The sequence below is a fragment of the Rhinopithecus roxellana genome, chromosome 5 (assembly GCF_007565055.1).
Source record: "Rhinopithecus roxellana isolate Shanxi Qingling chromosome 5, ASM756505v1, whole genome shotgun sequence".
NCBI classification, from domain to species: domain Eukaryota; kingdom Metazoa; phylum Chordata; class Mammalia; order Primates; family Cercopithecidae; genus Rhinopithecus; species Rhinopithecus roxellana.
This window is the reverse complement of record NC_044553.1, coordinates 32,030,523-32,045,831: the sequence shown is the minus strand read 5'-3', so window position 1 is coordinate 32,045,831 and position 15,309 is coordinate 32,030,523. Positions and strand designations below refer to the sequence as shown.

Below are 15,309 nucleotides of genomic sequence, written 5' to 3'. Positions count from 1 at the left end.
GCAGCCAAGATAAACTTCCCACTAGGTCATGCTGCAGACAGTAGACTCTGTTCTCAGCCTAACAAAAGCATAGGTTTTTAATGGATGCAAAAGTAATAAACAGTAGGAAAAGAGAGGTAAGGGAACAATATACATGTGATTCCAAAGGAAACAACAGGAAATAATAAAATGTAAGTTATGTTTCCCAAGAACTTACCATTTGGGCCTGGTTCAGGGATGGGATAGTTCTCCTAAAACAAACAAAATTGAAAAAATCATTTAACATGTATAATAACTTTACCTTATGAACATTTTCCATTAAAAACTAGAATTTCATCATTAGTTTATTTCTTCTTAGAATTAACACAAGCTCAGACCACACTGCTCCTGGGTGCATGCCTGAGAGGATACACTCAATGGCACGCTGCGCATACCTGCCTAGTCCTTCTTCACTTGTCTGCATAACACAGTGAGCGACCCAACAACAGCATGGCCGGCACACTCACAAAGCATACAGAGGACCACACTTGTCACTAGTGACATGTCACAGGGTGAGATAAAGTGCTGACACTGGGTTCCCTCCCTGGGAAACAGCCTACAAACCGAAGGCACAATCCTAGCTGAGGAAGAGCTGACTCTAATTGCTGACCTCATCCCACTCACTGTTGCAACTTCACCAGGACTAAGGAAAAAGCACACTCCATGTAACTCTAGGCAGAAGGGATCTTTGGGTTTCTAGATCTGCCATCCATGTCAGATCCTGCCTTCCTGGAGAAACATGTTCTTAGATACAGATTAGTTTGGTCTGACGAACTCCCCCAGGGAAAGGATGCAGGTGTTTCCGACAGTTGCACGTCAGGGTGTTCCCCTCTAGCCAGGTAGGAGAAAGTGTCTGTGCTCTTTCCTTCCCATCAGCACAGAGACTGACACCTGGTCCTTTTTCCCTAAAATTCCCATGTGGCATTTTAGGGGCCCCTTGGGAACACATAAGACCTGGATTTGGGCCCCTCTCACAGGTTCAAAAGCAATCTGAGCTATTCTGGTGTTCACAGCTAGTAGTAATAGCAGTAGCAGCAGTAGTAGTAGTAGTGTTGATTTACTAAGACTTCTTTCCTCATTGCCAATGGGCTAGGAAAGTCCTAGTGACAAGGAAGGACACTAAGTGGCCAAATCAAAGTGTTCATTTTATTATTTTAAGGTAATCAAGAAAAGAGGGTGCAGTGGCTCATGCCTGTAATCCCAACACTTTGGGAGGCTGATGCGGGCGGATCACTTGAGATTAGGAGTTTGAGACCAGCCTGGCCAACATGGTGACACCCATCTCTACCAAAAAGATAAAAATTAGCTGGGCGTGGTGGCATGTGCCTGTAGTTTCAGCTACTCAGGAGGCCGAGGCAGGAGAATTGCTTGAACCCAGGAGATGGAGATGGCAGTGAGCCAAGATTGTGCCACTGCACTCCGGCCTGGGTGACAGGGTGAGATTCCTTCTCACAAAAAAAAAAAGGAAAGAAAGAAAAAGAGAGAGAGAGAGATGGAAATGTTCACAGCACCTGCCATGTGCCAGGCAGTGGGCTGGACTCTAACCTCATCATAGCACTTAGTTTGTAAATGAGAAACCCGGAGCTGGGAAGTTAAATAACTTGGTCAAGGTCATGCTACCAGAGAATGGATGAAGCCTGCTTCCACTGTGCCCTACTGTAGCCCCAGGTGGAATATGTCTTTTCTCTTTCAGGGTGGTGCAAAGAGCTGCCAAACAAGCGATGAGAATGTCAGAGCTGGGCCCCATGAAGCAAGCTCTGGGATGAGGCACTGTTCCAAACGTAACTCCCCCAAAAGCGCTTATCTAGCTGCTTTTACTGGCAGCCCCACCACATGAAACCACACCACGAGCACCAGACACACGCTGCGCGGCACCAGCACTGCGCTTAGTGGTCCGTGGCTTTTGTTTTTCCTAACAAGATCATAAACGCCTTGAAGTCAAAGACCATGCCTTCCGTCTCTTTAGCACCAGGCACAGTGCTTGGCCCCAAACTCAAGTGTTTGTACTTGTTAAATAATCATTATCCAAAATAGTGTTTCCAAGGAAAGTCAGAGGTTTTCACTCATCTCAAGTTACCAGCCCTTTCTGTTGAAGAGGCTCAGTGCTAATTTGAACCTCTTCTCCAGGGAAACAAAGCTCAAAGCTTTAATGCTATTGCTGCCTAGCTGACATTGCTCAATGGCTTCTTTGTGTCAGGTACTGTGTGCTTTACAGGCATTACCTCATTGAATACTAGCAAAAAAACTACATGGTACATCCTACTATTTCCCTTTTCCATGTGATGAGACTGAGGAACCCGCCCATGGTAACACTAAGGTAGCAAATGGTGGAGGTGCATCCAAAGCAGCCTGATGGGGGCAAAAAGGCTTAAGGGAGTTTTTTAATCTCTTAATAATTTAGACTGGCTACATCGGAAGGAAGGAAGGAAGGAAGGAAGGAAGGAAGGAAGGAAGGAAGGAAGGAAGGAAGGAAGGAAGGAAGGAAGGAAGGAAGGAAGGAAGGAAGGAAGGAAGTGAGGGAGGAAGGAAGGGAGGAAGGAAGCGAGGGAGGGAGGATGGGAGGGAGGCAGGTAATCAGTCTAAAAATAGCCACCTCAAGATAGCTGATTGTCACCAAAACCTTCCTCAAAGTCGTTGCTGGTCCCACATCAGACATGAGGGACCACTGTGCAAAGTGATGCTTCTGTTATACCACGTGAATTTTTTTTTGCCACTTTAAGTTCTGGGATACATGTGCAGAACCTGCAGGTTTGTTACATCAGTATACACGTGCCATGCTGTTTTGCTGCACCTATCAACCCGTCATCTAGGTTTGAAGCCCCACAGGCATTAGGTATTTGTCCTAATGCCCTCCCCTTGCCCCCAACCCCCCGACAGGCCCCGGTGTGTGATGTTCCCCTCCCTGTGTGCATGTGTTCTCATTGTTCAACTCCCACTTATGAGTGAGAACATGTGGTATTTGGTTTGCTGTTCCTGCATTAGTTTGCTGAGAATGATGGCTTCCACCTTCATCCATGTCCCTGCAAAAGACATGATCTCATTCTTTTTTATGGCTGCATTATACTACGTGAAATTTTAAACTGCAGGTTAAATTGAAACTAAAGACTAAGGCCTTTATTTCAAACATGGCAGAGCACTCCACCCTCCCTGCTAAAGGCACTAGTAGGCAAATTCACAGACATTGAAAGACAGTTCCACAGCATACAATTCATAGCCTTGCCTCCAGCCAGGCCAGGCCTGAACGTCCCATTTGGAGGTGGAGAGGTGGTAAGACTAAAGCTTAGAACAACAGTCAGGCACACCAAGTAGGCCCTGGGTCACTAGAGAGAACACGACTGTAAATATTTTTTCAAGTTAACGGAGCTGAACAACTGTGCTCCTACTACACTGCAAAGCTGCAGTGACCCTCCCAGACACTAGAGGGTACTGTGCCCACAGCCTGTGCTGTGCCTGTAGCAGAACACACTTGATGGAAAAGTTAAAATAAATTCCTCTCCCTGCACACCAACTTTCTTTTTCCATTCTTTTTCTTGCTGATTCTAATTACTCTTACAACTCAGGCTTGTCTCCTGCCCCCTGTCTCTGTAGGTGACACGCTACCTGAGCACAAAACCATTTTAACATCAGCCCGTAGGTTTGTAAATATTGCCCTAAGCACACTGTGGAGACTACAACGTTTCAGAAAGTTATTACAGCATGGTTACTCAAAACCTTGCTCTTCATGTTTCCTTGGCATGATGTTGGCCACAATCCTCTGTTTGCTTAATCTCTTTCTCTCTCTCAGATACTCTTCCAATTATCCTATTTCTCATCTACCAAAGTGCCTTAGGTTCTCTGAGATCCCGAACTTTCACTTTTATCTCCACAGCTCCTTTCCTCCTCATTCCCAAAGGTTTAGTCACCTCAATCATATTCAAGGTTTCCTAAACAGAATTTCTTTTTCTTTTCTTTTCTTTTTTTAAATTTTTTTATTTTTAGTAACTCACCAGCAGTCCCTGATGTCAGATGTCACTGCACTCAGGCTAAAGTGCAGTGGCACGATCTCAGCTCACTGCAGCCTCGACCTCTTGAACTCAAAGTGATCCTCCCATCCTCCCGCCTCAGCCTCCCAAGTAGCTGAGATTACAGGTGTGTGCCGTGCTGCATGACTAATTTTTTTTTTTTTTTTTGGTAGAGACGGGGTTTCACCACGTTGGCCAGGCAGGTCTCGAACTCCTGGCCTCAAGTGATCTGCCTGCCCCGCCTCCCAAAGTGCTGGGATTACAGGTGTGAGCCACCGTGGCTGGCCGAATTTCTTATCTTTTAATGAGTGACTGTACAGGGGGTAAAAAGGAATTGAGTAACTCTTCTTTACCATAGTTGTGTCCGTTTTCCAGCATATTTCACTTCACGTCAGAAATACATATCTGAATCACATATATACTCTCCCTTCTACTCCCTTCAGCTCCTCCCGCTGCCCCACCAGCCCACTCCTGAAGCAACTCATGGAAATACTTCAGGAAGTACCCTCTGTGGGGACATAGGATCATCTCAGGTACCTCTCACATACTAAATGTTATCTTGCTTTTCCTAAATACATTTTTTATATTAGCCTAAATATATATTTCCTAGCTATGTCGTCACTGGCGCCATTTCCTCTACTTGCACCTGCATAACTGAGTTGATTCCCTCAACATGTCTTGCTTGGGTTGCAGCAACGGCTTCAACACGAGGAGAAATGGAAGGAAGATGCCTTTTCCCTCCTCCAGCCAACCTGAGTGGCACAGTGAACTCAGACTCTGGAACTGCCTGTCTACATGCAACCCAGGCTTCCCCCACCAGCTGCGTGACCTCAGGGTAGTTATGTAACCCGTGTGCCCCAATTTCCTCTTTCATATGATAACCATGAAAGGGAATGCCGACTCAGTAAATACGTTCGCTGTTATTACAAAAGAAGTAAAATCAAAGTTCTTTTTCCATAATTAGCTCATGCTATGGTGGAACCAACCCTGGTCAATCTTGTCCTTCTGATAAGAGTAAAGCATGTTAAATAGAAATTACAGGAGGCCACTGTTTTGCTCCTGCACTGGGCCCCAAGAGAACAGAATAAAAACCCAGAATGGAGCCACTCATACTAAAGTTCCACGTCATCAAAGCAAAACTAAGTTGTTATATGACCTTCAGAGAAATCAGGAGAGATAACAGCCAAATATCCCAAACAGGCCAGTTTCAGTCAGCATGATAATAAAGTTCCCTCTACTTTAATCCTTACCAAAAAAATGAAAAATAATGACCTGAAGAAACCTCAACTTAACCAGTCATTTTTCTTTTGTTCTATTTCCCTGTTTCCACCTTACAAGGAAAATAACTGAAATGACCAATCTGCTTTTTCTTGTGTTTCTGCTTTCTTTAGCTCTTTTCTGTTTGTAAAACCAACCTCCTCTGTTTACCTCACTGGAACACACGCTATTTTATGGAATAAAGTGTTGCCCAATTCTAGAATTGCAAATAAAGCCAAATAAAATCTTTTAAATTAAATTGTAGTAATTTTATCTTTCGACAAGTATTTTAAATTGTTTTGTGGAAAAGTTGTGTTCTGCATCCTGGATTCAACCAAACCTCAGGTCAAAAATATTCAAAAAATAAGAAACAGCAATACAACCCTAAAAAACAATGCAAATGAAAAATAATCTATAACAATGATTTACAGAGCACTGACATTGTGTTAGGTGTTATAGGTAATCTGGGGGGATTTAGAGCAGATGGGAGGAAGCATGGAGGTTATATGCAAATACTACACCATTTCATCATGTACAAGGGACTTGAGAATCCTTGGATTTTGGCATCCGCAAAGGGTTCCTGGAGCCAATCCTTCCCCTACTCCAGGATACCAAGGACAACTGTATTCTCATGGTTTTCATATCAACGTTAAGAAAATCTGACCACTCTTTACAAGGCTGGAATTTGGAAGAAAGTGAAGGGATTCTAGCAGTTTTTAGGCTTGACTCTGCCAGTTGTGGAAAGAGTGCAACATGCTCCCACTGTCTTAGGGTGGGGGATGGCTGGCAGTGTGTGGGGAAGCTGCTGGTCTCATCCCAGATGCACAACAGTCACCTGCTCCCTGCTGCCAAGCCTCCTGTGGCCTGTGGAGGGCTGCCCTGCACACCTGCAGAGCGCAAGAGACCCTGTTTTTCTTCCTTTCCCCTTTCCATTTTCCCTTTCTCTTGAGTGCCTGAAAGGTGTTTTGAGGGTAGGAGGAAAATTCAAAGGTTTCCCAATTGGCTATTTTGTCATGAGAGGCTTTGTTCTAGCCGCATTGGTCCTGGCAAACTTGAGGTCAAAATAGGAGGTAGAATGTCTTCCCAAGGTCCAATGAGCTGGTCTCCAGCCCAAGCTCTCCTGGCTCCATTCAACTTTGTTCTGCTGATAACAATCTTGCTGAAATGCAAATTCGTATCAAGTCGCCAGTGACCCTGGAGACTCCTAAACCCCTCACGTGGTGGCCACCACGCCCCCATCTTACCTGCAACCACACCACACTCACCCTTTCCCATTGCCTAATCCCTCTCCCTCTTCCAGACCCCACAGGAGGTGGGAAGTGAGGCATCTGGGATGACTTCTAAATTCCTACGAGAATTAGGAGACACTTAGGTTTGGACATGCTGGGACTAAGGTGTCTTGGGACATCCAGGTGGGGCTATTGATATATAATAATGTTTTGTGATTCAAAATGTCACAAAATGGAGTCTTTTTTTTCCAATATTGTATCTACGTGTACATATTTCTCCTTCTTCTTAATTTCTGCCATGCATTTTTATAGAGAAATTTCCCCTACATCCATAATTCTAGTATCTCCCCTTAGAATAGGGCTGCTTTTACGGAATGTTAAAATCCTATTTGTGATATTGCTTGCTTCTTCTCCTGCTTTTCATGGCGAAAGGAGGTGGCCAAATGCCTAGGCAGATAAGAGTGGGTATCCAGTGACATTCCACCTCCAAGTGGAAGACAGTTTAAAGCCTGAAAGCCAAGCTACAAGTTAAATCCTGGGACTGGATCAAGAACTTGTCTTCCTGTTTGAATGCTTTCCTCTGATTGATCCCCACCCTTCACCTATTTTACATATACCTAATCTTTCCTAAGTGGTTTTTTACACTGTTTTGCCCACCTTTGAGTGGTATCTTCACTTTAACATTTTTTGCATACTCACAAACCATTCAATACACACTTCCCATCCTGTGCCTATAAAGATCCCAGACTCAGTTGGTAGAGGGGGAAATGGCCTGACTTCAGGGAAGAGACAACCTGACTTCTGGGAAGACAACCCGCCCTTCCCATTCCTTCTCCAGTTCCTCTCTCTGCTGAAAGCCATTTTCATCGCTCAGTAAAATTCTCCACCTTCATCATCCTTCAATCATCTGGGTGACCTCATTCTTCTTGGACACTGGACAAGAGCTCAGGGCCCACCAAGTGCAGGTACCCAGAAAAGGCTGTCACACTGGCCCTTTGCCCCTCACCAGTGGCATGCCCTGTGCAGTGAGGCAAGGCACCAACTGAGCTGCTAACATGCCACCATCTGCAGATGGTGGAACTAAAGGAGCACTGTAACAGCCCCTCTGGGGCTTCGGGGTCATGGATACCCTCACCTGGGTGCTGCCACATTCCCCTCGAGGAGCTTGCTCCTGTGTCAGTGCCTGGAGCAGCTGGCCGGCTAGATCCTGCACTCGCTCATTCATATGCTCCCTCCCACAAGGGGTTGAGCACAGTAGGTCCGGTAGACAAGGCACCCCTTCCGGAAGTCCAGCAAAGGGGCCAAGAAAAAGCTTGCATCACTTTGAGAGGAAAATGCTACCTTTGTGCCTTGTGGTCTTTCACAGACAAAGGCACTGCCTTTCCAGAGCTGTTGGCGGAGGTGGGAGTGTTTGCTGGATTTAATTTCCTGTTTTGAATTTGAAATGGTGTGTCCAGTTTGGGTTTTGTTTTGTTGTTGTTAAAACATAATTAAGATAAAAGCAAGAAAGATGCTTCGTTGGGCTACTTGCTGCTGCCCAATTTCTCTTTTTCTGGAGGAGTTTTAGATTCTCTTTTCACTCTTGAGTGTCTCTGACTGGTAAGGGTTAAGCAGTCTGCATCTCGTCACTATCAGAGTAATCTGGTTTAATCCAGGTGCTCCTTCATGACTATCAGCCCCTTTAATCTGATCACATAGAAGCAGCTGGCTCAGAGAAACAGACATGATGCCCAGGACCATCTGAGCTGCCCATGTTCATGCCCTCTCATTATACAATCCGCTTCTCACCCCAAAATCTTAACAGTAAAGTACAGATGGCAAGGAGGGGACATTTTAAATGTGCTGAATTAGATATAGATTTATCTTATTTTTAAAAATACATAAAAGTATTTAAAAATGCTTAGGTCAAGCTGGGGCACGGTGGCTCACACCTGTAATCCCAGCACTTTGGGAGGCTGAGGCGGGTGGATCACAAGGTCAAGGGATCAAGACCATCCTGGCTAATACTGTGAAACTCCGTCTCTACTAAAAATACAAAAAAATAGCTGGGTACAGTGGCAGGTGCCTGTAGTCCCAGCTACTTGGGAGGTTGAGGCAGGAGAATGGCGGGAAACCGCAGAGCTTGCAGTGAGCTGAGATCTGGCCACTGCACTCCAGCCTGGGTGATAGAGTAAGACTCCGTCTCAAAAAACAAAACAAAACAAAAATGCTTAGGTCAAAGCAATTCTTTTGACCTAAGGTATAATACGTTGCCTCAATGGACAAAAACTCAAGAAATATCTTCATGGACCTCCAAGTAATGTTTAAACTTGATACCAGTGTATTTTTTTTTTTGCCCTTTATAATTAAACAACATTCACCCATCATTCTAAAATTATTATTTTTTCCTTTAATTTGTTGCCTCCTCATATAGCTGATCATAACGAAAATCTGATTACATCCCCTCCACGGTGTTGTTTCCTGGAAGTGGAGCCTGTTTTGTTCCTGTACTTCTCCCTGTTCAGATGCTCCTGCCTGAAGTCTGGAAGAGCCGGCTTTCAGGAAGAAGGGAGATGAAGTGCACTCAGAGGGTGACTGATGAACTGATTCGTAATGCAATGTACAGAACTTGAGAGGAGCATTTAGAAATGTTTATAGAATTTTTTTGTTTGTTTTTGTTTTGAGATAGAGTCTCGTTCTGTCACCCAGGCTGGAGTGCAATGGCGTGATCTCGGCTTACTGCAGCCTCCACCTCCCCGTTCAAGTGATCTCGTGCCTCAGCCTCCTGAGTAGCTGGGATTACAGGTGTGGACCATCACACCCGGTTAATTTTTGTATTTTAGTAGAGACAAGATTTTGCCATGTTGGCCAGGCTGGTCTCAAACTCCTGGCCTCAAGTGATCTGCCCGCCTTGGCCTCCCAAAGTGCTGGGAGCCACCATGCCTGGTTGTTTATAGCATTACAGGCGTGAGCCACCGTGCCTGGTTATTTATAGCATTTTGACATGACGCAGCAATCAAATATATTGATGCAAACATATCAGTCCATGGCCGCCTGGATAAAATAAAATTGGTCCTTCATTGTGGACAGTTTGTAAAGCCCTGTATTAAAGTACCCAGCACTTGCCTGGAATGCACTAGGCAGTCAACATATTAATTCCCCTCATTTCCCTACCATTCAAGTGAGCCCTACATTACAAAAACAAGCTGCCCACCACCCCCACCACCAAGCATAGCTTCTGTGGGGGAAAAGCTAATGTGACTGTTTTATATTCTAACTTCATGAACCAGGAATTCATTTCCTAATTAAAAGCTTCTGGGTTTCTACAGACTGATCAAAGGGGCGTACGGTAAACTGGAAAATACAGAGGAAAACAAGATTATTGCCTGGGCCCACATTATAATAACTTGGTTAGGAAAACTGTCCATGTGTTTGAAGGCCTTGGTCTCCGTCCACCTCTTTTTAAGCTGATAGGGTTTAAGTGTCCGTCCTCGGGGTCTCTGGCTTCCTGCTCATCTCCACAGTGAGCACGTACCACTAACAGTGTGCTGGATGCTGTGCTAGGCCTTTCACACGCACGACTGGTCCCACTGAATCCTCATACAACCAAACAGAACACTACTATTACCCCCATTTCACTGGGAAGTTGAAGTGGAAAATAATTTGTTGAGTCATACAACTAGCAGCAGTAGAACAGGGACTAAACCCCACTCTGGCTCCCCAGCCTGGTTTGGGAACTTCGCACTATTTGCATTTAGAGAGAACCCCAGCGAGCTGACACTGTTTGCTTCTTTATACATCAACTTGGTCATCAGTCCCTTTTTGCTCCCTCCAACTCCCAAACTTTCTCTATTTAAAATGAGGAGAAAAGCGAAAGTCCTTAAGTCTCAGGTTGTTTTTTCATTTTGTTCTCATTATAAAAGAAAACCACCGGTCTTAGTGTGTGGCTGACTTACCACCCAATTTATAAATACTCCTTGCTGTGGTCAAGGTGATCATTAAACTAATTAGTAGGCGAGGAGTTTAATTTTTTGTTCCCTGCAGCCATACATCAAGAAAGAAGAGAATGGTACCTTCTCCTTAGGCAGTAGGGATGCTGTGCGGTACGTTTCCTTCCTGCCAGTTAAGGGACAAGTAAAGTGGACCAGGTCACACTCCCCCACAGGACCACTGCCCTGGACGCTGGCTGGTTCCTGGCCTTACCTCAAGCAGGAAGGCAGTACTGGGAAGGGTTGAGCTGTCGCTTCCTGCTTCAGAACACTTCGGAACCCTGCTTCAGATTTTAGGAACGATTTATACACATTTTGGAAAGCAAATAATGATGTAATTTAAATGATACACTTTTCCCTTGAAAATGTATACATTTTTTGAAAAGATTTTAGGAATGAGAGTTTCCCCAAACAACTCCCTTCATAGGAGTTCCTGAGGCACTGAACCATTTTATCAGCAGACCCTGCCCTTGGTATACCTAAACCGGCCACAGTTTTTTGAGCTTCAGTTCCCCAGCCAGCCAGAAATGGAAGCATTTTTAATCTGTGGCTGGGTGGTCTTACATCAAAAGAAGGAAACAGTCAAATTCTCCCCACTTCCCCTTATCTTTTTTGTAATTTATATCCAACCAAGGTTCCCCCTCCCCACCCAAATGCAACCACTGACAATTTATTAAGCCCAGGAAATCCTGGGTTTCATTTTGGTCCTCTTGCAGAGAGGAAAACGGCTGGTTCCCCTCAAAGCTTCCCCAGGATTGTTCCTCCTAGTCGCTATCTCTGGTTCACTACTGGCCCCAAACCCAAGCCACCGAGCCTATCTGTCTTAAGGAAAAGGTGGAGGAGCAGTGATACCACACTGGGGTGGGGGGTGGGCCCTGTGGAGGTGCTGGTGGAAGACCATGCCTGAGAAGGAGTGGCAAGGGCCCAGAAGGTTTGTGTGGAGCTGCAGGTGCACCTGAGGCAGCACAGTCCTCACTGGTGTGTCTCCTCTGCTGACAACTCTTTCTGCCCTTTCCCCTCCAGTGTTGGGGCTCTCTCCAGGGTAATGTCCTCCTCTGATTTCCTTCTCACTCTACATGGTTCACTCAGCCTAGACAAGCTCAGCCACACGCAATTCCTCATAGGGCACTATTTGGGACAGGACAACTCTTTGTTGTCCGGGACAGAGCTATGAACTGAATAAAGTCTGCAGTAGTGCTCCTCAGTCATTGTGACAATCAAACCTCCCTGACACGTTTCCAAAGGCCCCCTGGGTGGGGGTGGGCAGTGCAGTACTGCTCAGTAGAGGAGCAAAGGACTCCTGAGTTTACATTTCCACCCCAGATAGCATCCCTGCACTCCAGACTCCTGCACCCAAGGAAATTTCTCAAAGGCACCTTGTGTCCTGTCCCAGAGACATCTTTATTTTTATTTTTTAATTTTTTTATTTGTTATTTTATTATTATTTTTTAGACAGAGTTTTGTTGTCATCCAGGCTGGAGTACAGTGGTGCGATCTCAGTTCATTGCATCTCTGACTCCCAGACTCAAGCAATTCTCAGCTTCGCAAGTAGCTGGGATTACAGGCGTGCAGCACCACACCCAGCTAATTTTTGTATTTATAGTAGAGACAGTGTTTCACCATGTTGGCCAGGTTGGTCTCAAACTCCTGACCTCAAGTGATCTGCCTACATTGGCCTCTCAAAGTGCTGGGATTACAGGCATGAGCCACCACACCTGGCCTCCAGAGACATCTTAAACTCAAATTTTCAAACCTGATCTCATCATTTTAATCTATTCTGACTAGTAAATGACCCTACCACTTCCCATTCTCAAACTGAGCCTACGTGTTTTCCTAAATCCTCCTCTGAACTCTTTTACCCAGATAGTGCACCAGCACACAACCACAGGTGAAATTCTCTAGCCCATCATATTTTCTAGATCCTTTAGGTTACAGCCACCCCAAACTAGCCCCTAATCCAGTCAGAGTGGGTTCTAATGCAAAGCTGATGAGATTAAGGTTAGTTCCCTGCTGCTCTAATCTTCAAAGCTTTGTCTACAAAACCATAATAGAGGTAGTCTGCCTGCAGTAGAAGACCATGAGTTTGAGTTAAAGTGGAGGAGAACTTAACTATGGTTCTGCACCTTAGGTGCATGACTTTTAAGCAGGCTCTGAGCAGAAGAGGGCCAAGGGCCCCTCCCTGTGGGGTCTTTTCTCTCTGAGGCCTCCATCAAAGGCTCTGTCATAATTGTTGACTTTGTCTCTCTGCCTCCCTCAGTAAACTTGGGAGCAGGGGCTGTGTCCTCCTCTCTGGGCCCTCAGCCCAGTGCCTGCCACATGGCAGGCATCCTTTCATGAGTGAATGTTTGTGGAATGAAGTACTGAGTTGGAAATCACTCTGCAAACCGTGTAGACCTGGACCACTTTCCCTTACTCATACTACCATCTGGCATTTACAACAATAAACACTAACAGCCTCACTTTAATTCAGGACCTTCGGTGGAGGCTCGAAAGAGTGGAATGAGCACTGGACTGGAAACAGCACTCACTGAACATCTGAGTCTGTTAACTAACACAACTTATCACCTCGGCTATGGCACTTTCTCCAACTGAGGAGATGGAGTGTCAGCTGGGACAAGGGGTCTACAGAGGGGCTTAGAGCGGCTTAAAGAGAGTCCTTGAACAATCTGAAATTGTTGCCAAACTCAGTCTGTTTGCATTCTGTTGAGGGGACACCACAGATTCTTAAATAGTCAAGAACTGCTAGTCTGGATAAGCTTCTGAATTACTGCAGTTTACATACTGATGCATGGACTTTGAGGGAAAGGAGGTACAAGGGAGCAGCAGAGATGGCTGGCACTTGTCCCACATAGCCACTGCCATCACAGGCCCATCTGAGAGGGACTTTGTCAAGGGAGCCTTCGCATGACCAGGGTGCTGACTCAGCCACTCCCTAAACTTTATTTAGTGCCACAAGCCAAGGAGCAAAAGGCAGGGTCTCAGGCAGAGAACACACATACAGAATGCTCCTAAAGGGACAGAGGCACGGGATTAGAAAGGAAAACTGCTGGAACCAGATAGGGACTTAGGGAGAGAAGGAGCCTTACAGACAAGGGGGCTATCAAGATCCAGAAGTCTGGCACAGGCAAGGGGAACACCAGGGGTCCTGGAGATGGAGGCCTAGACTGGAAGGAAAGGAGAAGGAGCTGGCACTTCCTGAGCATGTACTAAGTGCTGAGTGCTCTTGTGATCATAATAATCCTGCAGGGAGGTTTATCAGTCCCAAGCAAGGGGAGTTAAATAGAAGTTCTGCTGTTTTTAAGTGTCCTCTGACCCCCCTTTCTGCTCTGCACTGTCTGCCCAGATAATTCAGACAGTCTTAGCATTTTCTTTGAAAAGGTCAATGACAAGAGGCTGGACTGTAAATCTGCAGCTGGCAAAGGAGAGAGAATGATTCATTCAAACAGTTTGCAACCATCCTGGGCACCGGCCACGTGCCAGCCACGGGGCTAGGTTCAGGGAGGCACACGACTAGATCCCTGCCCTTTGCAACCGCCACTACCCGCCGCCCCCACACCCCGAGGGGAACCAGCTCGGATCTGGGCAGCCAGGGCGCTTAAGGTGGGGGGCCGGCACAGGGCTGGAAGTGGGAAGCCAGGACTGCAGGTGGGCTCAGAGGAGAGTGAGGTAGGGTCGGTAGGCTTCCCACCCTCCTTCCCTGCTTACCAGGCGCAAGTCCCCCGGTCCGTGCACCACCAGGGAAAGGTTCTTGGGCTTGGCCGCCGCCGCCATGGAGCTCGTTTGGCTCTCGGGTGCGGCCTGGAAGGCTCGGGACGTTTGGTCGCTCTGGTGGCGCTGCCCAGCCGAGGGTCCAGTGCACAGGGAGGAAGGCGGGGCCTGGAAGAAGCGGCGCACGCAGGGGCGGGGCTAGGCTTCCTCCTTTGTGACAGCCCGGGCGGTGCTAGCGTGGAGGGGCGGGGCTTCCTGGCCTTCTCCAGACCCGGAGGCGGGGCGGGGCTTCGCGAGGGGTCTAGGGGCGCGAAGCCTGGGCGCTGGCTCCCTCTGCAGCACGCTGTTTGTTTGTTTGTTTGTGGCCCAGGCTGGAATGCAGTGGTGCGATCTTGGCTCACTCCAAGCTCCGCCTCCCGAGTTCACGCCATTCTCCTGCCTCAGCCTCCCGAGTAGCTGGGACTACAGGCGCCGGCCACCACGTGTTTTTGTTTAGTAGAGACGGGATTTCACCGTGTTAGCCAGGATGGTCTCGATCTCCTGACCTAATGATCCGCCCGCCTCGGCCTCCCAAAGTGCTGGGATTACGGGCGTGAGCCACCGCGCCAACCCTGAAGCGCCTGTTTTTGCCGCCTCACATCCAAGCGCACACAGCTGCCCTGAAAACCGACTGCGGAGGCAGTAGGCACAAGACCAGGGCTCTCAAATGTTATCTGCAGAAGAATAGGGGTGGGAAATGTGAGGAGCTGTTGATAATGCAGATTCTCAGGACCAGCACCGAGATTCTGATCCAGTAGGTCTAGGTCTGAGGTGCATGCAGCCCGAGGGTCTATATTCCTAGCATCGAGAACGCTGAGGCTGTCGGTGGAGCTCAGTGTGCACTTTGGGAGACAGGAGCTACCATGACACAGCGTCTATGTCGGCCCTGTTTCTCCAGCCTCCAGCAAATGGCCTGGCACGACTAGGAGTGAATGAATTCGTGCATTATTCCAAGGGCCTGGTGCATAAGTATAAAAAAGACATGAGGCCAGGCGCACTGGCTCACGCCTGTAATCCCAGCACTTTGGGAGGCTGGGGGGGGGGGGGGGTGGATCACCTGAGGTCAGGAGTTCGAGACCAGCCTAATAT

At 47.0% G+C, this 15,309-nt stretch overlaps 1 protein-coding gene across 2 annotated transcripts in view; it reads right to left on the bottom strand.

The window, feature by feature from the left end:
* SORD (sorbitol dehydrogenase) overlaps nucleotides 1–14,578 on the bottom strand; it is a 45,067-nt gene extending 30,489 nt beyond the window's left edge. For both annotated transcript variants that reach the window (XM_030930765.1, XM_010352939.2), the window contains exons 1-2: nucleotides 14,179–14,578; nucleotides 197–230 (exon numbers count right to left, since the gene is read on the bottom strand). In XM_030930765.1, the coding sequence (XP_030786625.1) occupies nucleotides 197–230; nucleotides 14,179–14,244 (100 nt within the window). In that variant the 5' untranslated portion in view covers nucleotides 14,245–14,578. The remainder of the gene's footprint in view (nucleotides 1–196; nucleotides 231–14,178) is intronic.
* Between the last annotated feature and the right edge of the window lie 731 nt (nucleotides 14,579–15,309).